The 27,832-nt window shown below is 43.1% G+C and overlaps 1 protein-coding gene across 1 annotated transcript in view; it reads left to right on the forward strand.

Moving 5' to 3' along the window:
- The window catches only part of terf1 (telomeric repeat binding factor (NIMA-interacting) 1), a 44,153-nt gene that overhangs the window by 3,431 nt on the left and 12,890 nt on the right, over positions 1 to 27,832 (forward strand). Inside the window, exons 3-6 of the mRNA XM_063065042.1 lie at positions 17,262 to 17,395; positions 17,923 to 18,018; positions 18,187 to 18,336; positions 19,479 to 19,573. Coding sequence (XP_062921112.1) covers positions 17,262 to 17,395; positions 17,923 to 18,018; positions 18,187 to 18,336; positions 19,479 to 19,573 — 475 coding nt within the window. The remainder of the gene's footprint in view (positions 1 to 17,261; positions 17,396 to 17,922; positions 18,019 to 18,186; positions 18,337 to 19,478; positions 19,574 to 27,832) is intronic.

Here is a 27,832-nt window from a genome sequence, read left to right on the forward strand (position 1 = left end):
CACATCATATAAATGTAATTGCAAAGAAAGCATGGCAGCGTCTCTACTTCCTCAGGAGTCTGCAGAGATTTGACATGTCATCAAAAACCTTGGCAAACTCCTATAGATGTGAGGTGGAAAGTGTGCTGACTGGCTGCAGTACAGCCTGGCATGGGAACACCAATGCCTTTGAGCATCCTACAGAAGGTCAGCCCAGTACATCACGGGTAAAGCCCTCCCAACCATTGAGCACATCTACATGAAACAGTGCCCTGGTAAAGCAGCAACCATCATCAAAAATCCTCACCACCCAGGCTGTGCTGTTTTATCACTACTGCCATCAGGTAGAAGGACTTGCACCACCAGATTCAAGAACAAGTTCCTACCCCTCAACCATCAGGCTCTTGAACAAAAGGGGATAACTACACTCATTCTTTTTCTGGTGTTCCCATAGCCAATAGTCTCACTTTAAGGATTCTTGTTTTCTTGTTATTTCATGCTCTCGTCATTTATTGCTATTTATTTATATTTACATTTCTGCAATCTGTTGTTCATCGATCCTGTTTAAAGTTACTCTTCCATAGATTTTCTAAATATGCCCACAGAAAAATAATCTCAGGGTTGTATGTGGTGACGCTCTGATAATAAGTTTTACTTTGAACTTTTTGCACTTTGATCTATCCTGGGCCCAACATGTTGATGCAGCTACAAAGAAGGCAGGACAGCGGCTATATTTCATTAAGAGTTTGAAGAGATTTGGTATGTCGCCAAAGAGACTTGCAAATTTCTACAGTTGTACCATGGAGAGCATTCTAACTGGTTGCTTCAACGCCTGGTGTGGGGGCAGGGGGCACTGCACAGGATCGAGACAAGCTGCAGAAAGTTGCAAACTCAGTCAGCTGCATCATTGGCACTAGTCTCTCCAGTATCCAAGACACCTTCAAGGAGTGATGCCTCAAAAAAAAAGTAATCTTCACTAAGGACCCCCATCAGCCAGAACATGACCTTTTCTCATTGTTGCCATCAGGAAGGAGGTACACACGCTCAATGATTCAGGAACAGCTTCTTCCCCCTCTGCCGTCTGATTTCTGAACGGACATTGAACCCTTGAACACTACCTCGCTACTTGTTTCTCCTTTTTCACTCCTTATTTAATTACTTACTGTAAATTACAGTTTATTTATTACAATATGCTGCTTAACAATTTCATGACACATGCCAGTGATGTTAAACCTGATTCTGGTTCCTGTTGGTTCTGATAGAAGTTCCTGTCTGGCCATGCAGCTTTCCCTGACCTATGCTAACAGGTTGAATGGAGGTCGAGGTCACTGCCACTGAGATTACCACAGAGCAGGAGTTCCCAGCCTGGGGTCCACTGATCCCTTGCTTAATGGTCTTGGCCCATGGCATAATAAAAGATTGGGGCTCCCTGCCATAGAGAAATCTCCAGACAGGGGAAAGCTGTGGAGCCATGTAAAGAAAATGACTTCTATGATCTCCAATAGGAGATGGGGAAAGACTCCACAGTATCCAGACCATCTCTAGGTTCATGGAGCAGCCACTGCTAGTCAGTGGCTACCTCCTGCGTGTGGTTCTAAACTCCAAATCACCATGCTGTACAACACGTGCTGGTCCCAGGCTATCTGCTAAAACCAGTGTTCACATGTAGCTCCTTGTGTCCAAGCCTGGGCTTGATAGAGAAGGACAGGAATTCACACATTGTTCCTGGTACAGAAGTGTACAGTGGCAGCCAGCTGCCAGTGTACCATTAAATGTAAATTAGAGTACTGTGCAGCTTGAAATGTTGGTGATATAACAAGGTATGTAAACATGAATCGATGTAACTCAAAATTGTGTAATTTCAGATCTGTCTGTATTTGCCTTCATCTGCCCACTTGTGTGTGTGGCAACAGAAGTTGTGCAGTTCTTCATTAGTATACGTGTTAATGTATCTTTTTAACTTCTGGCTATCAATCTGTGTGAGTTCATTGTAATTAGCTGTTCAGTTTGGTGACATCTTTGCCCCGTTCTACAACATTACACTAGAGCTAACATCAGACAGCATATTAACAAAGATAGTAATGAGACAAGCTATAGATATTTCCAGATTTTTTAAGGAAGGAAACTGAGGTCACCGATAAAACTTCAGATTGAAGTTCGAAGTAAATTTTTTATCAAAGTCTCCATGTCACCATATCCAACACAGATTAATTTTCTTGTGGGTATACTCAATGAATCCAATAACCATAATAAATCAATGAAGTCCACATCAACAGGGTGGACAACCAGTGTGCAAAAAACAAGCATCTGTAAACACAAGAAGAAAGAATAGTTCAAAGTAAACATGTTATCAAAGTACATCTAAGTCACCATATACAACTCTTGAGATTCATTGTCTAGTGTGGATTTACTCAATAAATCCATAGAATAATAACTGTAACAGAATCACTGAAAGACCATACCAGTTTGTGTTCAACCAGTGTGCAAATGCAAAAAGAAAGAAATGATATTAATAAATATTTAAGACCATAAGACAAAGGAGCAGAAGTCGGCCATTCGGCCTATCGAGTCTGCTCTGCCATTTTATCATGTGCTGATCCGTTCTCCCATTTAGTCCCACTCCCCCACCTCACCATAACCTTTGATGCCATGGCTACTCAGATACCTATCAATCTCTGCCTTAATTACACCCAATGACTTGGCCTCCACTGCCACCCGTGGCAACAAATTCCATAGATTCACCACCCTTGGGCTAAAAAAATTACTTTGCGTTCCTGTTCTGAATGGGCGCCCTTCAATCCTTAAGTCATGCCCTCTCGTACTAGACTCCCCCATCATGGGAATCGACTTTGCCACATCAGTATTTAGAACCGCGGCCACTCAGTGATCGGAAGCATGAGAAGACGGGGCTCACTCAGGTTCACCAATTGAGTACATTGGGCATTGTTTTGCAGCACTTTGGTGTTTTGAGCGGTGGCCAATCAGCAATCAGGCTTGATTGGCAAGAACAAATTAAATAAGGTAGGGGCAAACAGAACAGCCGTTGTTGGAGTGGACAGTGTTATTTAAGGCTTTAGCTCTTTCAGGCTTCAGCGAGGAGAGGCTTGCATGGGGAGACGGTAAAAAAGCTGTAAGTAGATTCTTTTTTCCAGTTTATTTATTGTTTTCCTCCTTTATATTTGTATAGTTAGAACAGTAGGGATGCCAGGCAGGGAAGTGAAATGCTCCTCTTGCAGAATGTGGGAAGGCAGGGAGACCACACCTGCAAGAAGTGGGCCCAGCTGCAGTTTCTAACACTCTGCATTAAGGTGTCGGAGCTGGAGCTAGATGAACTCAGGATCATTCGGTAGGCTGAGTGGGTAATAGATTGGCCATATAGAGGGGTAGTTATACCCAAGTTGCAGGACACAGGAGACTGGGTGACAGCAGGAAGGGGAAACCAGTTAAGTGCAGAGTACCTGTGGCCATTCCCCTCAACAACAGGTATACCACTGTGGGTACTGTTGGGTGAAGATGACCTAGCAGAGGAAAGTCACAGCAGTCATGTCTCTGGCATTGAGCCTGGCTCTGTGGCTCAGAGGAGAGAGGGGGAAGGAGGTGAGCTGTGGTGATAGGGAATTCATAGTTAGTGGAACAGAAAGGATGTTCTGTAGACGAGAACAAGATTCACATCTAAAATTAAGAAAGAATATATGGCAAAACTAAATCAATTGGAAAAAGAGATTACAAAATTAGAAAAAGAATCTCAAAGACATATGTCAGAAGAAAAACAAAGGCAACTTGTCCATAAGAAGTTACAATATAATACGCTTCAGACATACAGAATGGAAAAAGCAATCATAAGAACTAAGCAAAGGTATTATGAGTTAGGTGAGAGAGCACAAAAAATTCTTGCTTGGCAGTTGAAAACAGAATAAGTTTCCAAAACGATAAATGCAATTAGAACAAGTGCAAGTAAAATTACTTATAAACCTTTAGAAAATAATGAAACCTTCAAAAGTTTTTATTCTGAATTATATCAATCAGAATCACAAAATGATGTTAATGAGATAGAAAGGTTTTTATCACAAGTAACTCTTCCAAAATTGAATTCAGAAGAACAGAGGTTGAAGAAACTTTAGCATCACTCCAAAGTAATAAATCTCCAGGAGAAGATGGTTTTCCACCTGAATTTTATAGAAAGTTTAAAGATTTATTATTTCCTCCCTTTAAGGAGTTAATACGTCAAGCAGAAAAAATACATAAACTCCCAGAATCTTTTTCAACAGCGATTGTAATAGTATTGCCAAAAAAAGACAGAAATCCTTTAAAACCAACATCATATAGGCCTATTTCTTTATTGAACAGGGATTATAAAATAATAGTAAAAATTTTATTGAATAGATTATCTAAATATTTACCAAAATTAATACATATGGATCAAACAGGATTTATTAAAAATAGACAATTGGCAGATAATGTAACTCGGCTACTCAGTATAATTCATTTGGCACAAAAAAGGGACGAGAAGAGTATAGTAGTAGCCTTGGATGCAGAAAAAGCATTTGATAGATTGGAATGGGATTTTTTATTTAGAGTATTAGAAAAATATGGGTTAGCAACATCTTTTATAAACTGGATTAAAACTTTAAATACTAACCCTAATGCTAAAGTAGTGGCAAACACTCAAATTTCAACACCATTCCAATTAAAAAGGTCAACTAGACAAGGTTGTCCATTATCACCTGCTTTATTTGTACTGGCGATAGAACCATTAGCAGAACTAATTAGAATTGATCCAGATATTATGGGTTTTAGAGTTAATCAGGAGGAATATAAAATTAATCTTTTTGCTGATGATGTTTTGATTTACTTAACAAACCCACAACATTCGTTACATAAATTATCTTCTAGATTGGATGAATATGGGAAAGTATCAGGGTATAAAATAAATTGGGATAAAAGTGAAATTTTACCTCTTATTAAAGGAGACTATAGCCAATGTCGATTAGCAACCCAATTTAGATGGCGGGTAAATGGTATAAAGTATTTAGGTATAAGACTTGATAATGATGTAAACAATTTATATAAATTTAATTATTTACCGCTATTGAAAAAAATTCAAGAAGATCTTGACAAATGGATGATACTACCAGTAACATTAATGGGTAGAGTCAATGTTGTAAAAATGAATATATTTCCTAGATTACAGTATTTGTTTCAAACATTACCAATACAATTGCCACAGAAATTTTTTCAAGAGTTAAATAAATGTGTGAGAAAATTTCTCTGGAAAGGTAAGATGTCAAGAATATCATTGGAAAAATTGACATGTAAATTTGAGTTAGGAGGGTTACAACCTCCAAACTTTAAGAATTATTATAGAGCAAATCAACTTAGATTTATTGCATCCTTCTTCGGTGATCGAAAACCGACATGGATTAGAATAGAATTAGATAAGATAGGAGAAAATATACCTGAAGATTTATATATAAATGGGAATCCAAATGGATACGGGAAAAGAAAGAATCTCCTATATTAAAACATTCGATTGATCTATGGAATAAGATGAATGTTGGTAATGAAATACAGAAATCTTTATTAGCAAGGAGACCTTTGTTCCAAAACAGACTTATTCCTTTTACAATGGATAATCAACTTTTATATAATTGGTACCAAAAAGGGATTAGATCTATAGGAGACTGTTATGAATGAGGTATATTGTTGTCATTTGAACAACTAAAGAATAAATATAAAATATCAAATAATACTTTCTTTTGTTACCTTCAATTAAGGGCTTACTTAAAAGGCAAACTGGGTCAAACAATGTTTTTGCCAAAATCTAATGAAATTGAAATTTTAATTCAGAAAGGGAAAATTAAAAAATTTATTTCTTATATGTATAATTTGATTCAAAAACAGACAATTAAACAAGGAATCCATAAGTCAAAGCAAAAATGGGAAACGGATCTGAATATTAATATTGAAAGAAATTGGTCAAGGCTGTGTCTTGACAGTATGACAAATACAATAAAGGTTCGACTTAGATTAGTACAATATAATTTTTTACACCAATTATATATTACACCACAAAAAATAGATTAAATTCAAATTTATCTGATAAATGTTTTCGGTGTAATCAAGAAATTGGTACTTTCTTACATTCTACTTGGTCTTGTTCTAAAATTCAACCTTTTTGGATAAATTTAAGAGTCTTATTGGAACAAATTACTGGAACTCAATTTCCGCATAACCCTGTATTACTTCTATTAGGTGATATTGAAGGAATAAAACCGAAACTCAAATTGAATAAATATCAGAAAGAATTCATAAAAATTGCACTGGCAGTAGCTAAGAAAGCTATAGCAGTTACTTGGAAATCTGATTTGTATCTAAGTATGAATGGTTGGAGCAATGAAATGGCTAGTTCTATTCCACTCGAAAAAATTACTTATAATTTAAGAGATAAATACGAAACATTTTTGAATATTTGGCACCCTTATTTACAAAAGATAGGATGGCATATTTAATTGCTCCAATGATAAAGATCTTGGTCCCTTGGGGAAAGTAACTAATAAATATACTAAATTTATTCTGAATCCCATGGAGCATGTGGAAACCTTCCAATATCCAGGCGGTTCTTCTCTTTTTTTTCTTCTTTCTTTCTTTCTTTTCTTTTTAGGTAGGGGTATATATTGGGGGGAGGGGTTAAGGGGAGGGGTGAGGGTAACTATTATCTTCTCATGTATTCACTTTGAAAACTCAATAAAAATTATATAAAAAAAAGATTCCCGATGGTATGTTGCCTCCCGGTTGCCAGGTTTCAGGACATCTCGGGTCATGTCCTCAGCATTCTTAGGTGGGAGGGTGAGCAGCCAAAGGCTTTGGTCCATGTAGGTACCAATGACATAGTTGGTGTCATTGCAGTGGAGGAGCAACGAGGTCTGCAAAGCGAGCTCAGGGTGTTCGATGCTAAGTTAAAGGACAGGGTTGTGATCTCAGGATTGCTACCTGTGCCATGTGCTGGTGAGGCTAGAAACAGGAAGATCATACAGTTTAACACGTGGCTAAGAAGTTGTAGTAGGAGGGAGGGCATTAGATTTTTGGAAGAACGGCCTCTCTTCCAGGGAAGGTGGGACCTATACAGAAGAGACAGTTAGCACCTGAACTGAAGGGGGACTAATATCCTAGTGGGAATGTTTGCTTGTGTTGCACAGTGGGGGCGGGTGGAAGAATTTAAACTAGAGCTGCGGGGGCTGGGAAACAGGCTGCCAAAACAGATAGTGGAGAGGTTGTGGAGACAGATGTTAAGCTGCAGACAAAGTCGGGAATCTGAAAGCTGAGCCTGGTGCATCTAATGTCCTGAGCTGCGTATATTTTAGTGCATGAATCAACACATTAAATCATGATAGTGTAGCCATTAGTGAGACTTGGTTGCAGGAAGGGCAGGACTGGCAGCTCAATGTTCCAGAGTTTCATTGTTTTGGGCATGACAGACCAGGAAGGATTAAAGGGAGAGGGGTGGCATTATTGGTCAGGGAAAATGTCACAGCAGTGCTCAGTCAGGGCAGACTGGAAAACTCACCTAGTGAGGCTTTATGGATGGAACTGAGGAATAAGAAAGGTACAAACACGATATTGGGGCTATATTATAGATTACACAACAGTCTGAGGAACTTAGAGGAACAAATTTGTAGAGAGATCGCAGACTATTGTAAGAAACATAAAATTGTTGTAGGTGTTCTTAACTTTCCACATACTGACTGGGAATCCTATACTGTAAAAAGACTAGATGGGATAGAGTTTGTCAAATGTGTTCAGGAAAGTTTCATAAACAGTACCTAGAAGCTCCAATTAGGGAGTGTGCAATGCTTGATCTGTTATTAGGGAACGAGATAAGGCAGGTGACAGAAGTTTGTGTAGGGGAACACTTTGTATCTAGTGATCATAGTGCCATTAGTTTCTAAGTAGATATGGTAAAAGATAGGGCTGGTCTGTAGGTTGAGATTCTAAATTGGGGGAAGGCCAATTTTGATGGTTTCAGAAAACATCTGGTAAGTTGTGGATTGGGACAAACTGTTTTCTGGAAAAGGTGGGCTTAGTCTTCAAAAGTGAAATTTTGAGAGTAACAAGCTTATATATGCCTATCAGAACAAAAGGTAAAGACAACAGGTGTAGGGAACCTTGATTTTCAAGAGATATTGAGGCCCTAGTTACGAAAAAAAGGTGCATAGCTGGTAGGAACTATTGTGAGGTACTTGAGGAATATAAGAAATGCAGGAGAGCACTTAAAGAAATCAGGAAGGCTAAAAGAAAGTAGGAGGTTGCCCTAGTAGACAAGGTGAAGGAGAATCCTAAGGGATAAGAGCAAAAGGATTGCCAGGGACCTCTAGAAGAGTGGTAATCTATGCATGGAGCCAATAGAGATAGGAGAGACCTTAAGTAGATTCTTTATATCTGTATTTACTCAGGTTATGGGCATAATGTCTGTAGAGGTGAGGCAAAGCAGCAGCGAGGTTATGAACCTAATACAGATTACAGAGGAAGAGGTGTTTGCTTTCTTAAGGCAAATTAGGGTTGATAAATCCCTAGGGCCTGACAAGGTGTCCGCTCTGATCCTGTGAGAGGTGAGTGCGGAAATTGCAGGGGCCTAGCAGAGATACTTAAATCATCCCTAGAGACGGGTGGAGTACCAGAGGACTGGAGGAAAGCTAATGTTGTTCCGCTCTTTAAGAAAGGCTCTAAAAGTAAACCAGGAAACTACAAACAGGTGATCCTGATATTAGTAGTTCGAAATTTATTGGAAGATGTTTTAAGGCACCAGGGGCAGGAGTGTTCGGATAGCCATGGACTGAATAAGGATGGTCAGAGTGACTTTGTGTCTGGTAGGTCGCGTCTAACCAATCTTAGGGTTTTTCGAGGAAGTTACTGGGAAAGTTGATGGCAGTGGATGTTGCCCACATGGACCTTGGCAAGTCACATGACAAGGTCCCACATAGGAGGTTTGTCAAGTTGCTTGGCTTTCAAGATGAGGCAGTAAATTGAATTAGACATTAGCTTTGTGGGAGAAGCCACAAAGTTGTAGTTAGCTGCCCCCCTGACCGGAGGCCTGTGAGTAGTGGAGTGGCGCAAGGATCGTTGCTGCGTCTGTTGTTGTCATCTATATCAACGATCTGGGTGATAATGTGGTAAACTGGATCAGTAAATTTCCGAACAGCACCAAGACTGGGAGTGTAGGGGACAGCGAGGAAGACTATTAGAGCATACAGCAAGTTCTGGACCAGCTGGAAAAATGGGCTGAGTATTGCAACCAGGAATTTGGTCAATTTAACTGAGAATTTTATTTATGAATCGTGCTCCTTTTTTTCACAGATAACCCAAAAAACAGTTAGATTTTCACAACTTGATGAAGCAAGATTTGCATATTTTTCCTTGCCAGGTTAGTTAGGGAGCAGCGGTGGACAGCAACCTTGATGTCTTGCCAGAGGTGTTCGGTCAAGTTAAGGTCAGGACTGTGACTGGGTTACTGGGTTACAAAATTATATCAATTTTCTTCATTTGAAACTACCACATAGTTGTTCTGGCAGTGTGTTTTGTTTGGTTCATTGTCTTGCTGAAAGACAATTTCCTCGCCAGTTTAAGCTTTCTGACAGAGGCTGGCAGTATCTCTCTGTATTTAGTAACATTCATCTTCCCATCAATCCATACCAGATTTCCAGTCCCTGCTGCTGAAAAGCTTCCCCAAAGCATGATGCTCCCTCCACCATACTTTAGAGTAGGGATGGTGTTACCTGACTGAAGCACAGTATTAGATTTATACCACAAGCTTAGTATTGAGGCCAAAAAGTTCCACTTTACTCTCATTCAACCACAAGACCTTCTTCCACATCTTTACAGTATCTTCTAAGTGACACTTTGCAAAGTCTTTATGGGTATGGATGTGCTTTTTTTTAAGCCAAGGCTGCTTCCTTGCCGTTTTTCCATAAATACCCTGTATGTGTAAGGCCTTAGGGATTATGGAGCCGTGAACTTCATCTCCAGTTGCAACCATTGAGTGAGCTGCAGAAGTCAGAGTAACTGGCATCACAGTAGTCTCTCTAACAAATGCCATTCTTCTCCAGTGACTAAGTTTAGAGGGGCAGCTAACCTAGGTAGTGTGGCTGTTTCATATTTTTTCCACTTTTTCACAGTGGATTGTATTGATCTCCATGGTATGTTCAGTGCTTTTGAGATAAGTTAAATTTGAGATGGTCTTGTATCCTTCCCTAGATTTGTGTTCTCTATTATCATTTTCCTGACTTGTCTTGAATGTTCTTTTGTCTTCATTTTGGTGTGGTTTGTTGAAAATCTACCAAACTGTTGGACCTCACAGAGAAGGAGTATTTATTCTTAAGAATTCATTGAAAACAGGTGATCCAAATTGGGTGAACTGGTAAGGTGATATATTGCTCCTGAGGAAAGTTACTGTAGTAATTATAAAGGGGATGAGTACTTCAGTATGTACTTTATACTTTATTGTCGCCAAACAATTGATACTAGAGCGTACAATCATCGCAGCGATATTTGATTCTGCGCTTCGCACTCCCTGGAGTACAAATCGATAGTAAATATTAAAAATTTAAATTATAAATCATAAATAGAAAATAGAAAGTAAGGTAGTGCAAAAAAAAACGAGAGGCAGGTCCGGATATTTGGAGGGTACGGCCCAGATCCAGGTCAGGATCTGTTCAGCAGTCTTATCACAGTTGGAAAGAAGCTGTTCCCAAATCTGGCCGTATGAGTGTTCAAGCTCCTCAGCCTTCTCCCGGAGGGAAGAGGGACAAAAAGTGTGTTGGCTGGGTGGGTTGTGTCCTTGATTATCCTTAACAGTTTTGGTTTTAATTTTTAGTAAATTATTGACAGGTTTTGGAATTGCTCTTTTGATTTGACATGGTGCACAGTATTTTGTAAATTAGCTCAAAAATCCTAACTCAATATAGAATCATAGAAAATAGGTGCAGGAGTAGGCCATTCGGCCCTTCGAGCCTGCACTGCCATTCAGTACGATCATGGCTGATCATCCAACTCAGAACCCTGTACCTGCCTTCTCTCCATACCCCCTGATCCCTTTAGCCACAAGGGCCATATCTAACTCCCTCTTAAATATAACCAATGAACTGGCCTCAACTGCTTCCTGTGGCAGAGAATTCCACAGATTCACCACTCTCTGTGTGAAGAAGTTTTTCCTCATCTCGGTCCTAAAAGGCTTCCCCTTTATCCTCAAACTGTGACCCCTCGTTCTGGACTTCCCCAATATCGGGAACAATCTTCCTGCATCTAGCCTGTCCAATCCCTTTAGAATTTTATACGTTTCAATCAGATCCCCCCTCAATCTTCTAAAGTCCGAAGAGTATAAGCCTAGTTGATCCAGTCTTTCATCATATGAAAGTCCTGCCATCCCAGGAATCAATCTGGTGAAAATATATTTTAACCTTAGAAGATGAGACAGTAAAATGTGAAAATAGTTGCGAGGCTGAACAATTTTTCAAAACACTGTAAGGCCCTGGGTCTTGTTTCCAATATAACTGGCCATTTATCCAGCTCTCCATAAAAGTTGACGATATTGTCCTTGAAAATGTAGATCTTTTCCGTACCCTGGCAGCATTCTCTCTTCAAAAGCAGACATCGACTCAGAAATCAACCACTACCTGAGTAGTGCTAGTGGAGCCTACTCAAGAGCCTTTGAAGATGGCAACCTGCGGGCCCAAAAAAAATCTTTTGATCTATAGAGCAGTCATCCTTCCTAAATTCAAAACGAGAAAATCTGCAGATGCTGGAAATCCAAGCAATACACACAAAGTGCTTTTGGGTTGAAACCCTTCGGCAGGACTGGAGAAAAATGCTGAGGAGTAGATTTAAGAGGTGGGAGGAGGGGAGTGAGAAACAAGGTGATAGGTGAAGCCTGGAGGGGAAAGGATGAAGTAGAGAGCTGGGAAGTTTTGTATGGTGACAGAAACAGAAGGCAGTGGAAGAAAGAAAAAAGGGGGAGATGCATCAGAGGGAGGTGATTGAAGGGCAAAGAGATACGGTGAGAGAGGGGAAAAGGGGATGGGAAATGGTGAGGGGGGGGTTGGGGGTCATTATCAGAAGTTTGAGAAATCAATGCTCATACCATCAGCTTGGAGGCTACCCAAACGGGGAAAACATAAGTGTGGTAACATCACGACAGTGGAGGAGGCTAAGGATGGACATATCGGAATGGGAAGTGAATTTAAAATAGGTGGCAACTGGGAGATACTGCTTTTCTGGGAGATGGAGTGTAGGTGCTCAGTGAAGCGGTTTCCCAATCTACATCGGGTCTCACCGATATTCAGGAGGCCACACCAGGAGCACCGAACACAGAATGTGACCCCAACAGACTCACGGGTGAAGTGTTGCCTCACCTGGAAAGACTGTTTAGGGCCCTGTGTGGTAGTGAGGGAGAATGTGTAGGGGCAGGTGTACCATTTGTTCCGCTTGCAAGGGTAAGTACCAGGAAGGAGATCAGTAGGGAGGGAATGAATGGACAAGGGAGTTGCATAGGGAATAATCCCTGCGGAAAGCAGAAAGTTGGGGGAGTGGGGGGAAATGTGCTTGATGTTGGGATCCCATTGGAGGTGGCGGAAGTTTTGGAGAATTATGTGCTGGACGCAGAGGCTGATGGGGTGGTAGATGAGGACAAGAGGAACCCTATCCCTAGTAGGGTGGCGGGAGGATAGGGTAAGAGCAGATGTGCGTAAAATGGAAGAGATGCTGTTGAGGGCAGCGTTGATGGTGGAAGAAGGGGTGCCCCCTTTTTTTTTATTTGAAAAAGGAGGACATCTCCCACGTTCTGGAATGATAAACCTCATCCTAAGAGCAGATGCGGTGGAAATGGAGGAATTGAGAGAAGGGGAGGGCGTTTTTACAAGTAACAGGGTGGGAAGAGATATAGTCCAGGTATCTGAGAGTCCATGGGTTTATAATAAGCATTGGTAGAAAAGCTGTTTCCAAAGATAGAGACAGTGAGATGGAAAAAAGGGAGGGAGGTGTTGGAAATGGACCAGGTAAATTTGAGTCAGGGTGGAAGTTGAGGTCAAAGTTGATGAAGTTGACGAGTTCAGCATGGGTGCAGGAAGTAGCACCAATGTAGTCATCGATGTAGCGTAGGAAAAGTGCAGGACGGTCACCAGTGTAGGTTTGGAATATAGACTATTCCATGTAGCTGGCAAACAGGCAGGCATAGCTGGGACCCATGCGAGTGCCCATGGCTACCCGTTTTGTTTGAAGGAAGTAGGAGGAGCCAAAGGAGAAATCATTTAGAGTGAGGACAAGTTCTGCTAGGCCGAGGAGAGAGGTGGTGGAGGAGAACTGGTTAGGTCTGGTGTCCAGAAAAAACGGAGAGCTTTGAGGCCTTACTGGTGGGCGATGGAGGTGTATAGGGACTAGACATCCATAGTAAAGATGAGATGATGGGCTCCAGGGAACCTGAAATCATTGAAAAGATCCAGAGCCTGTGAAGTGTCATGGATGTAGGTAGGAAGGGACTGAACTGGGAGGATAAAAGGTATGCCGATATGAGTTCAGTAGGGGCAGGAACAAGTTGAAACAATGAGTCTACCTGGACAAGCAGGTTTGTAGATCTTGGGTAGGAGGTAGAAACAGGAGGTGTAGGGGGTGGGAACTATGAGGTTGGTGGCGGTGGATGGGAGATCCCCAGAGCCAAAAAGGTTGCTGATGGTGTGGGAGACAATGGCCTAGTATTCCTTAGTAGGGTCCTGTTGGAGGGGTAAGTAAGAGGAGGTGTCTGAGCTTCAGCAAGGTTGAGGTCAGTACACCAGACCTCTTTTATATGCGGGTTTGATGGTAAGGTTAGGATTGCTGCGGAGGGAGTGGAGAGCAGAGCATTCGGAAGAAGTGAGGTTGAAATAGGAGAGAGGAGTGTTGAAGTTTAAACGGTTAATGTCCCATCAGCAATTAGCAATGAAAAGGTCCAGAGCAGGCAGAAGACCAGGGCGGTGTCCAGGAAGAGGAGAAGGGTTGAAGATGGGAGAAGAGGTCATTGATGTGGGGTGGAGAGCCCTTGCCAAAGAAATAGGCTCAGAGATGGAGGTGGCGGAGGAAAATCTCTGTGTCGTGGCAGGTGCGGAACTCGCTAAGGTGTGGGCGCAGGGGGACACAGGTGATGCCCTTACATGTTCTGCCTCAGAAAGGGAATGGTTGGAGGGGATGTTGAAAGCACAGCACAGATGAGAGCTGGGATCGGAGGGGGGAAGGGGTTGCTAGTGTCTGAGGGAAAAGGAGGTTTAAGGTGTTGAGGGATGGTGGGGTGAGAGGAAGATGGAGTTTTTGAGGACCTGAGCTGGTGGTGGGACCTGAGAGAGGTGGGATTGCAGAGTGGCGGTGAGGCAAGGGGAGATGGGGGGTTCCAGTGGCAGCACATGACGACCCAGTCTGGAGGTCGAGGCCGGAGTAGGAAGTTGCGCAATGGGCACTTTGGAGATGTCCAAGGTTATTGAAACCTGCATGGACCTAATGGGTGTCTTCCAATCCTGTATGGAGCTGAAACATGGACCACCTACAGTTGGTACCTGAAAGCCCTGGAACAATACCACCAAAGAGCCTTACGAAAGATTTTGAGCATCAGCTGGAAGGACAAATACACTAACACCTCCTGGCGAAGGCCAACATGAACAGCATCTCCAACAATTAAGCAGCATCAACTCCAGTGTTTAGATCATGTCATCTGGATGCCTAACTAGTGTCTTCCCAAACAGATCCTTTACTCCCAGTTGAAGGGAGGTCAGCAAGCCACTGGCAGGCAAGGGAAGCGCTTCAAAGTTAACATCAAAATCTGCATGAAGAAATTCAGCATTATACAGTGGCATGCAAAAGTTTGGGCACCCCTGGTCAAAATTTCTGTTAGTGTGAATAGTTAGAGTAGAAGATGAACTGATCTCCAAAAGTCATAAAGTTAAAGATGAAACATTCTTTTCAACATTTTAAATAGATTAGTGTATAATTTTTTGTTTTGTACAACTTCAGAGTGGGGAGAAAAAGGAAAGACGCACCATGCAAAAGTTTGGGCACCCCAAGAGATTTGAGCTCTCAGATAACTTTTACCAAGGTCTCAGACCTTGATTAGCTTGTTAGGGCTATGGCTTGTTCACAGTCATTGTTAGGAAAGGCCAGGTGATGCAGATTTCAAAGCTTTATAAATACCCTGACTCCTCAAACCTTGTCCCAACAATCAGCAGCCATGGATTCCTCTAAGCAGCTGCCTAGCACTGAAAATTAAAATGAATGATGCCCACAAAGCAGGAGAAGGCTATAAGAAGATAGTAAAGCATTTTCAGGTAGCTGCTTCCTCAGTTCGTAATGTAATTAAGAAATGGCAGTTAACAGGAACGGTGGAGGTCAAGTTGAGGTCTGGAAGACCAAGAAAACTTTCTGAGCGAACTTCTCATAGGACTGCTAGAAAGGCAAATCAAAACCCCCGTTTGACTGCAAAAGACCTTCAGGAAGATTTAGCGGACTCTGGAGTGGTGGTGCACTGTTCTACTGTGCAGCGACACCTGCACAAAAATGACCTTCATGGAAGAGTCATTAGAAGAAAACCTTTCCTGCGTCCTCACCACAAAATTCAGCATCAGAAGTTTGCAAAGGAACATCTAAACGAGCCTGATGCATTTTGGAAACAAGTCCTGTGGACTGATGAAGTTGAAATATAACTTTCTGGCCACAATGAGCAAAGGTATATTTGGAGAAACAAGGGTGCAGAATTTCATGAAAAGGACACCTCTCCAACTGTTAAGCATGGGGGTGGATTGATCATGCTTTAGGCTTGTGTTGCAGCCAGTGGCACGGGGAACATTTCACTGGTCGAGGGAAGAATAAATTCAATTACATGCCAGCAAATTCTAGAAGCAAACATCACACTGTCTGTAAAACAAAAAGCTAAAGATGAAAAGAGGATGGCTTCTACAACAGGATAATGATCCTAAACACACCTCAAAATCCACAATGGACTACCTCAAGATACACAAGCTAAAGATTTTGCCATGGCCCTCAAAGTGCCCTGATGTAAACATCATCGAAAATCTGTGGATAGACCCCAAAAGAGCAGTGCATGCAAGACGGCCCAAGAATCTCACAGAACTAGAAGCCTTTTGCAAGGAAGAATGGGTGAAAATTCCCCAAACAAGAATTGGAAGGCTCTTACCTGTCTACAGAAAGCATTTACAAGCGTGCCAAAGGGGATGTTACTAACTACTGACCATGCAGTACACCTGAGTCCTGACGAAGGGTCTCGGCCTGAAACGTCGACTGCACCTCTTCCTAGAGATGCTGCCTGGCCTGCTGCATTCACCAGCAACTTTTATGTGTGTTACTGACCATGCAGGGTGCCCAAACTTTTGCTTCGGGCCCATTTCCTTTTTTGTTATTTTGAAACTGTAAAAGATGGAAATAAAAAAATAATCTTGCTTAAAATATTAAAGAAATGTGTCATCTTTAACTTAATGGCTTTTGGAAATCAGGTCATCTTTTACTTGCTTAGCTATTCACAGTAACAGAAATTTTGACTGGGGTGCCCAAACTTTTGCGTGCCACTGTATCTAAAAACTGGGAAGACAATGCACTGAAGTACACCTGGAGAAAATCTGTTCCAAGAGGGAGCTGCACTACATGAGCATGATCTCTTCTGTACGACAGAGAATAAGCAGCAGCTGCAAAAGGAGAGACTGAACAACCGGAAACACCAACCACTAACCACATTCACCACTTACTCTTGCCTTTGCTTCTACAGCCACCTGAGGACCCAGCAATAGACAACCGCTTAGGAGAAATATCATACTTGAACTCAAGTGATTGAACACTTCTACTATATTAGTAATATAATAAGGTTCCAACCATTAGGAACCACTGATCACTCAGTATTTGTTATGCTTCGTTCCATCACCAGGGGTCTGGCTTCTTACGTTCCTCTTCCATAGCTGAGGCACTGCATCCTGCGCTCCCCTTAAACCTGACTAGTTCACTGGGAAATCTATTGTGATATCATGTAACATCTTTAAAGAACGAAAGTGAATTTAAAATTGTATAATTACTAATGAGGATAACCTTCAATACTATGGAAATTTTTCTAATTGGGTACCAGCATAATCCTGCATGTGCCAGCTTTTGTATTTTTTCTGTACTATCTGATTTGAATTGGTGAAATCTTTGTGAATAACTATTGATAAACACGCCCATGTTACTAATTGATTAGCATATTTTAATTGACTTCTTTTAATTTTACACTTCAGATGTCCAGTTTGATAAAGATGAAAGTATAACCCCATTGGAATCTGCGTTAATGATTTTGATTGAAATGATGGACAATAATGAGATACAGAAAGATGAGCTATATGCAGATTTGAAGCTACTACTTCAAATACAGGTTAGTACCTTACTCAATGATATTATGAAAGATGTTCTTTAAGAAACTTAACTGATAATCTTATTATGCTGTTGAAATGTAACTTTATTGTTATTAACACGTAAAGAGAAACATTTTCAGTGGAGATGTCTATAGAATGTACAGTAAAAGGCCAAGTTTAAAAACATTAAACTCAAATATTGAATCAAAGGAGTAAATAGTTATTGTGGTTTTTGTGCATGCACAGATGCCCACCTTGGGTGTCCTTGCTATATAGGAAAACGTATGGTAATTATGATACACATTAAACAGCTGTTCATGATGTTTTGTGAAGTTGCTTAAGCTCAAGCTGTATTAAATTGTTCTAACTTGCACACAATCTTGTACAGAGCTTCATTCTCATAAACTTGCATTATTTTCTAATTATCTCTCACTTCATAAGAGTTAATCCCTTGTTTCCTCAGTTGATTTGTTTTCCATTTGCTGTATATCTTGCACATTTCTCCCACCAGCTCTCTTACTTGTTTGCATAACCTTTTGTTTTTCAGTGTGTGGCAGTCTGCATGCTGAATGGAGACTTCAAGAAAGCTACTGAAGTTCTAGAACGGCAGTTTCCAGAAAATATCACCCATGAATTAGATCCGGTGATTTGTGTTTCTGATATCTTGTGTTTAAAAATGCCATGACAAAAGCCACATTTTTAATAGCAGATTCACTGACAATCATTTTGAAGGAAAAGTTAGTTTTCATTACTACTTTCTGTGTAGCTTTATTGATTGTTTTGCTTTCTTGTATATTATTCTGTTTTCCAGGCCTTGAAAAGGAAGCTTTCTGTGATTATCACCAAAAAAGATCCATATCATAAATTCCTTAATAATTTTAGCAACAAACGCTTGTTTGAGTGTGCTGAATCTCTTGCAGGTAGAATGCTAAGTGAGAAAAACTCAAACTTCCTGTATCAAGTAAGTGTAATCGCATCGTTCAGTTACTTGTTTCCTCCTTTTGTCTCACTAATTCGAGATCATTGATTTTATGCTACCGAAGGCCATCTTTGCATAAGCCTAGAATGTATTAAAGTCTTGATTACATGTCTGTGACCTCCAAGTCTCTCTACCTTAATTAATAATTTAGAGAAGGAATTGGCCAGTCAATGGGAATATTTGTTTGTGCACTTGAAAGGCACATTAGTCATATCTTCTCCTAAGTTATGTAGAAAAAATATTCATAACATACTAATTACAGGAAAACTTTGATAATCCTCAACAGGTTTTGCAGACTGTTAGATGATATTCCTATTATTACTCCAAGATACTTGATTCATAGATTTTCAGATGTTATAGTGTAATAAACTTCCCAGTAAACTCAGTAAGTAAGAAGGGGATGCTGGAAGGAGTGTACCAACAATCGCCCTCCTGAGTCAGATGCTAAACCATCAGGATTTCTAAATGGTTGCATAGTAGCTTATCAAAGTTTTAGTGTATTCTGTGTTCCTTAGTTTTGACCCTATTACACATGATTTACGAACTCGTATCCTTTCGTAAGCCAAGATAAAAGCTGATGTACAAATTATTTGCTGGTTGGTACTGCACTTAAAATTTTACTAATATTCCACCAACGCTGTAGGTCTTGACTTAGTCTTCTGTAGTCAGTGACTACAAAGTCACTGCTTCTCCATTAATAATCATGGTTCAGCTCTCACAATATTTCTTTGTGCTCCAATATTTTAGCCCAGATCCAACATTGATCATTAATGTGACAATTGAAACATGAGCATCATCAATTCATAGATTTATTGCATTCTCAACAAATAGAAATGACTTCACTCAATATCCCTAATGGATGGCATGATAAAATGTATTGACTAGAAATTTTCTTAACCTTTAGAAAGAAGACACCTTGGGTGTCTTTAAAAAGCTCAAATATTTATCAATAACATTTAAGTTGACTGTTGATACCTTAAAACATGCAGTAAAAGACCAGACATTTCACATGCCACTGATTGCCTGTGTGGTCATTTAAAAGTGAATGTTTGAAAGTAGGAAAATGGGGAAAGCTGTTTTTTGGCAGACAATGATAATGGACTTCAGTTATAATCTATTTACAGGCAGCACATAAAGTAGTGGAGTCCCAAAAAAATGGAGATGCAGACATGAGCAGTTCTGGAGATGAGAGTAATCATGATCATCAGGATGACAAATGGTAACTTTGTTTAAGAAAAATAGAGAATTAAATTGGCTTTATTCTGTGATAACTAAGTAGTTTATTATTGCGTTTGGTGTGTTTCTCTTTTTTTTTCCCATGCCTTTTCCAAATTCAACTGGTCTGCCACACAGTATTGTTTCCTAATTTCTAAATGCTTAATTGGCCTTCCTAGCTGTTAATATACCTCAACTATATTTGGGTATTATTTCTTTATCTTGATGCTGTATTGTTTTCCCTTAGAAAGAACTGCCCCATACCCTCACTCTTTTCAAGCTACCACTTAATCTGCAGCATTAAGTTCTTCACTGATCTTTTTGTCACTTCCCACACCAGGTTTCCAAGCTGGTTTCCATCCTTCCTCACTGAAATAGACATGATCTTACTGAAACAGGAATATGCTCTCTAATTGTGATTGTGTTGCATTTATCTATCTGTCATATTTGCCCGAACTTTCTCTTCCAACAATTCCTTCTTGCCTATTCAGTGGAGCTTCCTTTGTTTGATTCTGTATTTAGCTACGATCTACAATCAGATCGTTTGTAGATGGCTTCCCTTTCCAATGTTGGATCATCACCTTGAGAATAAGTATCCAACTTTGGCTACCTTCCCTTCATTCAGTATGTTGCTCTTTGGCAACTCACCTACAGGCATTGCAGTCTCATCTCCCATGACAAGCAGAAGTAATCACACCTATCTTCAAGTGGTAGATCCAGTTGTGTTAACTGCCAAAGGGAAAGTCATCACCAGCTTCCCCCAAATTACTGTGCCCAAAAAGCACACAGAGTTTGCATGAAGTGAAATTCAAGAGTAATGCAGGGAATAGCATCAACCATATGATCTTCTCTGTGATGTAAGATCCTTAAAAGACCCTACTCTCAATGCAGATTCGTCTCAAGCAATGCTACACGATTACCAGCACCATTTTCCATCTTTCTCACTGTACTGATCCCTCTCAACTCCAAGATGATCTGTGCTGTAGTGAAGCTGAACTTCAGAACAAATATTAAACAGCCATTTGTTATAGAAGCATAGGAAACCTACAGCACGATACAGGCCCTTCGGCCCACGAAGCTGTGCCGAACATGTCCTTATCTTAAAAATTACCTAGGGTTACCTATACCCTCTATTTTTGTGAGCTCCATGTACCTGTCCTTGTTCTTGTTGTTCATCCTTCGTAGTCGAAGATGACCATGGCTTCAAAGTCAAATGGGAGATTGGTGGCTGTGGGTCCGGAGGTGACTGATGAGGCCAATCCGGGCCCTGAAGGCTCGCCCACATGTGGGACACAAGTGGGTGGGTGCTGTCGTGGCAGTGGATGCTGCTCGGGTCTTGCACACAGCACGCTTTCGTTGCGCCTCAATGATGCGCCGGACTTCAGCAACACGGGCTCCTGTGGTGATCTTGCAGCGCCAAGCTGGACGGTCGAGGGCAAGCGTCTCCCACGTGTTGATGTCGACACCCAAGCATTTGAGGGACACTTTGAGGCAGTCTTTGTAACGTTTCTTCTGCCCCCCGACTGAGCGCTTGCCCTGACACAGTTCTCCGTACAGCAGCTGCTTAGGCAATCAGCTGTCTGGCATTCTGACCACATGTCCAGCCCACCTGGCTTGGGCTTTCAGCAGGAGGGTGTAGGCGCTGCAGAGCCCAGCTCGTTCCAGGATTTCCGTGTCGGGGACTTTGTCCTGCCACCTGATGTGGAGGAGTCTGCGGAGACAGCCCAGGTGAAAGTGGTTGAGCTGTTTGGCATGTCTGCTGTAGACAGTCCAGGTCTCGCTGGCGTAAAGGAAGATGGTAAGGACCACTGCACAGTAGACCTTCAGCTTGGTGGTAAGGCTGAGTCCTCTCCGCTCCCAGACGTTCTCACAGAGTCTCCCAAAGGTGGCGCTGGCTTTGGCAATCCTGTTGTTGACCTCAGCGTCTACATTCACTGCGCGAGAGAGTATGCTGCCCAGGTAGGTGAAGTTGTCGGCTGCCTGGAGGTTCTGGCCCCTCACCGTGATGCGCGGCTCCTGGTATGGCTTTCCTGGGGCAGGCTGGTACATAACTTCAGTCTTTTTGGTGCTGATAGTAAGACCGAAGTTGTCGCAGGCTTGTGAGAAGCAGTTCATTTCACGCTGCATCTCCTGCTCTGTGCTGGCGTTGAGTGCGCAGTCATCAGCAAACAACAAGTCTCTGATGACAGTCTCTGGCACCTTTGTAACTTCCTGCAGGCGCCTAAGGTTGAACAACCTGCCGTCAGTCCTGTATCTGACGTGGATTCCTTCTTCGTAGTTACGGAAGGCATCTGTCAGCATGGCAGAGAATACCATACTGAACAGAGTCGGGGCAAGAACGCAGCCTTGTTTGATGCCATTTCTCACTGGGAAGGCCTCCGACTCGTCGCCGTCATCCAGAACTTTCACCATCATACCGTCGTGGAACTGCCGGACGATTGTGATGAACTTGCTGGGGCAGCCAAACTTCTCCATGATCTTCCACAAGTCTTCTCTGCTGACCGTATCGAAAGCCTTGGTTAGATCAACAAAGGTCACGAAGAGGTCGCTGTGTTGCTCCTGGCATTTTTCCTGGAGTTGGCGCGCAGCAAAAATCATGTCCGCGGTCCCACGTTCAGCACGGAAGCCGCACTGACTTTCTGGGAGCAGACCTTGCTCAAGATGTTGGAGAAGGCAGTTGAGCAGGACGCGGGCCAGAATCTTCCCCGCAATGGACAAGAGGGAGATGCCTCGGTGGTTGTCGCAAGACTGGCGGTTGCCTTTCCTCTTGTAGATGTGGACTATGCTGGCATCTTTCAGCTGTTGCGGGACCTGTCCCTTTTTCCACATGGACTGGAAGAGAACAGTCAGCTTTTGCATCAGGACAGGGCCTCCTGCTTTGTATACCTCAGCAGGGATTGCATCGGGTCCTGGCGCTTTGCCACAGGAGAGTTGCTTCACTGCCTTCCTGACTTCATCTACTGTGGGGAGGGTGTCGAGGTTCTTGTTGATCTCTACCTGGGGCAGGCGGGCAATGGCCTCGTCGTTGATGTTGGCAGGGTGGTTAAGGACGTTGTTAAAGTGCTCAGCCCACCGATCCTGAATCTGCTCCTTCTGTCAGCAGCTGCGTCTCATCTGCGTTGAGGAGGGGTGAGGAGCCGGAGGACTGGGGTCCGTATATAGCCTTAAGCACATCGTAGAAGCGCTTTATGTCGTGGTTGTCTGCATAGCCCTGGACTTCATCGGCCTTCTTGCTGAACCAGCTGTCCTGCATCTCGCGAAGTTTTTTCTGCACCTTTCTTCTTGCGTTGGTACAGGCATCTTTCTTGGCTAGCGACGTGGGGTCGTTCTGATGCGCTCTGTAATGTTGATGTTTCTCCGTTAGTAGTGCCTGTATTTCTTCATCATTCTCATCGAACCAGTCTTGGTTTCTTCGGGTTGCTGGTCCGAGATGTTCGAGGGCGGTAGTGTAGACAGCGTCTCTGAAGGCCGTCCACTGTTCCTCAACGCTGGTCCTGTCATCCTGTGGTGTGTCTGGCAGTCTGCCTTCAAGGTCATCGACGAGTTCTTCTGCAACCCTGCTGCTTTTCAGCTTGGAGACATTCAGCCTTTTTGCAGTCTTCTGCCCTTGGGGTCTTCTCATGGGCAGAATGTGAAGCCTGAACTTGGACACAATGAGGCGGTGATCGGTCCAGCAGTCGGCACCACACATGGCTCTGGTCACTCTGACATCCATCCTGTCCCTCTTCCTGGTGATGATGTAGTCAATCAGATGCCAGTGCTTCGAGCGTGGGTGCATCCATGACGTCTTCTTACGGGTGGGTAGGTGGAACAGGGTGTTGGTGATGACAAGGTCGTGTGTGGCACATGTCTTGAGGAGCAGAAGACCGTTGTTGTTACACTTGCCAGTGCCGTGTCTTCCAATGATCCCCTCCCAGGTTTGGTAGTCTGTCCCTACTCTGGCATTGAAGTCCCCGAGAATGATGAGCTTCTCTGACTGTGGGATTGCTGAGATGAGCGCATCGAGTTCTTCATAGAACTTGTCTTTAATGTCATCTGGGTTGGTCATGGTGGGAGCGTAGGCACTAATCAGCGTAGCACTCTTCTTGTTTGGAAGTGGGAGCTGAAGTGTCATCAGGCGGTTGTTGACACTCTCTGGGTGCTTGGTGAGTTTACGGGCGAGGTTAGAATTGATGGCAAATCCCACACCTGCTTCTCGTCGTTCAGCGCTGCTGCGACCGCTCCAGAAGAACGTGTATCCACCACTACGTTCTGTCAGCTGGCCCTTGTCTGCTGGGGGTGTTTCGCTGAGAGCTGCTATGTCCACGTTGTAGCCAGCTAGCTCTTTTGCAACCAGTGCAGTTCTTCTCTCTGATCTGTGCCTTGACGTTATCTCGCAGAGTTCTCACGTTCCATGTGCCAAGGTTGAGCACCATCACTTGCTTCTTCACTGTTGTAGGTCGACCGCTATGAGGGATCCCCACCAGCCGCGGTAAGCTGGCCAGGGTGAAGTGAAGCAGACTATGTTTGAGGCACCTTTTCCAGCCCCTTCCTCCATGGAGGTGAGCAGAGCGATCCTAAAGAGGGCTGCTCAGACACCCAGGGGGCTGCTGAACTCAACTGCTGCTTCAGTCCAGTAGAGAGCGACCCTATGCCCTGGGCCGCCTGTGTGCAGGTTTGTGACTACAGCTTCCAGTGTATCCGTACCTGCTGCTTCGCCACTCCCCCATCGCCACGGGACTTTAGGTTGCGTGTTGGGTTGAAGTCATGACTTGCGCTTGACTTGTATTAAAGTGAGGGAGAGTTGCGCAGGTCGTCAGCCTCACTCTCTCGTCCCGGCCTATCTGGACCCAGTGGCAAGACATAGTCGAGACGGCTGGAGATAAGTCAGGATGCAGTGGATGGCCAGCAGTGTTCTGTGTGCCCTCATATTGCTCCATGACGCATTGCTGAGAATCGCCTTTCTACCCGTTGAACCAGTGATGATTTCTTCCGCGCAGTCCGCCGAATCCAGGCTTCATACGCTAGGTAGACAAGCCCTGAGTGTTGTGGGTCTACGGCAGTTCTTGCAGCGTGCTCGCAAGCCTCCCTACCCATTGTTGGGCATCCTCATCTGCCTTTGCAGCCGTTGGGAGATGTCTCCTCTCCCGCCTGCTCCGCCTTTGGGATGATCACCTTGGTTACTGGCCTATGGAAGTGGGCTCGCAGCTCGCCGTCGCGCTGGCCGTACCAGGCAGCGGTCGTGATGAGCGGCAGGCCAGCTCCAGGCCTCGGGCCTCACCCCCTCTGCCCACCGCTGCCTCGCACTGGCTGCAGGCCGCCGACAGTGCGGTGGCGGCAGGCGGCCCGGGGCCGGGCCCCGGCCTCGGCCTCACCAAGAGGCGGCATCAGGGTACGCACCTGCTGGGCCCACAGCTGCTGAAGGACGGCGGCCATGTGGTCCACCTCCAGGCAAATGTGGTGGATGCCGCCGCCAGGGTTCTTGCGGAGGAAGCCGAGGATCCTGTACCTGTCCAGGAGTCTCTCAAAAGACCCTATCATATCCGCCTCCACCACTGTCACCAGCAGCCCATTCCACGCACTCACCACTCTTTTTTAAAAAAAACTTACCCCTGACATCTCTGTACCTGCTTCCAAGCACCGTGGGCTGCAGAACTAATAATTTTTATACAGGGTTGTATAACCCTGAGACCTAAAAATTATTTCAAGGGTTCCTCCAGGGCAAAAAGGCTGGTGTAGAGGGTTGTTATAGGTTACAGTAGAGCATTGACAGGATGCCGAGCTGGGCGGAAACTTAGCAAATGAAATTCAGTCTGGAAAAGTGTGAAGTGATTCACTTTGGAATGTCAAACTTGAAGGCAGAATATATGGTTAATGGCAGAATTCTTAGCTGTGTGCAGCAACAGAAGGATCTTGGATTCCAAGTCCTTAGATCACTTGCAAACTGGTTAAGAAATGTGTTGGCCTTTGCTAGTAAGGGGATTGAGTTCAAAGGCTGTGAGGTAGTGTCACAGCCCTATAAAACTCTGGTTAGACCACACTTGGAGTTTTGTGTTCAGTTCTGGTTGCCTCATTATAGGAAAGATGTGGAAGCATTAGAGGGTGGAGAGGAGATTTACCAGCTTCCTTTAAAAGACTTTAAGGAAAGGTTGAGCAGACTAGGGCTTATTGAAGGAAAATGAGAAGTGTATAAGATCATTAGAGGCATAGAGTGGACAGTCACTGCCTTTTCCCCACGATGACAATTGCTAAATACCAGTGGACATCCTTTTAAGGTGAGTAGAGAAAAGTTTAGGGAGGGTGTCAGAGGTAAGATTTTTTTTTTTACACAGAGGGTGGTAAGTACTTTAAATGCACCACAGGGGATGGTGGTGGACACTAATACATCAGGGACATATTAAAGCCTTTTTAGATAAGCGCCTTGATGAAAGAAAATGAAGAGTTGTGGGTTCTTTATGAGGGAAGGATTGGATTAGATTTGATTAGGTTAGAAGGAAGGCAGAACATTGTGGGCCAAAAGACCCATGCAGTGCTGTACTGTTCTTGTATTCTAATAAGCGTACTGATGGCTGTAATCTTACGATACTCCTTAAATACTGGGGTTGTTCCACAGCGGTGCAAAAGCTGCATCCTTGTAAAAGGGTAAAGGTGAAATAAGATATGAAAAATGTAGAATTTTCTGACAAATCAGTGACTGGTGCATTTTGCTAGTAATATCCTGTGATGGGTGTTTTTAAAAGTTGAGTAGGAATGAAGAAAGATGTATCTAAGTCCTTGAATGTGACAGCTTAGATTGACAAAGTATTTGTTGCTAGTCTGCCCTATTCAACCACATGTCTACATCCTAGATGCCCGTCATTACTATCTTCACTGCTTTATCACATTCCCAAGATCTGTCTCATCTGAGCATTTTTAAATGATTCTCTGTACACCTATTCAAATCATTTACAAGTAAATCATTGGTCTTCATAACTGTTGTTGACTTCACAAAGGTTAATAATTTGGAGACAAAAGTACAAATGTAAGGTGGTTATGTGGAAAGCTAAAGAAATCTGTTTAGTTTAGGTCACCACATCCTAGGCTGGAATGGTTATTACCCCTCAACCATCAAGCTGTTGAATCAAGGAATAAACTCAACTTCACCCACCCCGTCAGTGAACGGTCTCCACTGAACTGGGCTCATTTTCAAGGACTCTTCAAAGTTCAAAGTACATTTATTATCGAAGTATGTATATCCATTATACAACCTTATAGGCAACTACAAAACAAAGAACCCCAAAAGAACCCATTTAAAAAGACCATCAAACCTCAATTGCACAGAGGGGTGGGGGTGGGAACACAAATCGTGCCAACAATACATTAAACAATTAGCATTCAGAGCTGAAATTTTACGAAAGACACAAAGCCAGGCAGCTCTGTAGCTGGAGCCTCAGTTCATCACCAAACCAAGTAAATGTCATGAGACCACAGACTTGAAGCTAGGAATCACTGAAGCCAGAGCAGGCCACAACAATAATAGACAATAGGTGCAGGAGTAGGCCATTCAGCCCTTCGAGCCAGCAACACCATTCACTGTGATCATGGCTGATCATCCACAATCAGTACCCTTTTCCTGCCTTCTCCCCATATCCCTTCACTCCGCTATCTTTAAGAGCTCTATCTAACTCTTTTTTGAAAGAATCTAGAGAATTGGCCTCCACTGCCTTCTGAGGCAGAGCATTCAACCTCGCTTCAGCTGGGTAAATATCATAGAGCAGAGCCTGGACCCTGCTGCCACAACTCGGCCATATCCAACCTTTCTAATTCGGCCCGGCATTTAAATCAATCAAACACCAGGACTTCCCTTGCTCCTGCCACCTCTGCCTCCGCCATGCCTCCACCTGCCTTAAGCATGCCTCACCTGTGCCTCTGCCAGCACTTGTCTCACCATTGAGATGCAGCGCAGAGCGTCATAGGAAGTCATTCCTGCCTGTGGCCATCAAACTTTACCACTCCTCCCTTGGAGGGTCAGACACCCTGAGCCGATAGGCTGGTTTACTGGCATAATTTACATATTACTATTTAACTATTTATGGTTCTATTACTATTTATTATTTATAGTGCAACTGTAACAAAAACCAATTTCCCCTGGGATCAATAAAGTATGACTATGATTGTTGGCGGTGATCGTTATTAATAAGATGTTTAATAGTTTTCATTCTTTTGTATTTTGCCACCAGTAAGTAGTCGCTGGGCATCAACAGCACCATCATAAGACTCTTCATCTTGTATTCTTTATTGCTTA

The sequence above is a fragment of the Mobula hypostoma genome, chromosome 1 (assembly GCF_963921235.1).
Source record: "Mobula hypostoma chromosome 1, sMobHyp1.1, whole genome shotgun sequence".
NCBI classification, from domain to species: domain Eukaryota; kingdom Metazoa; phylum Chordata; class Chondrichthyes; order Myliobatiformes; family Myliobatidae; genus Mobula; species Mobula hypostoma.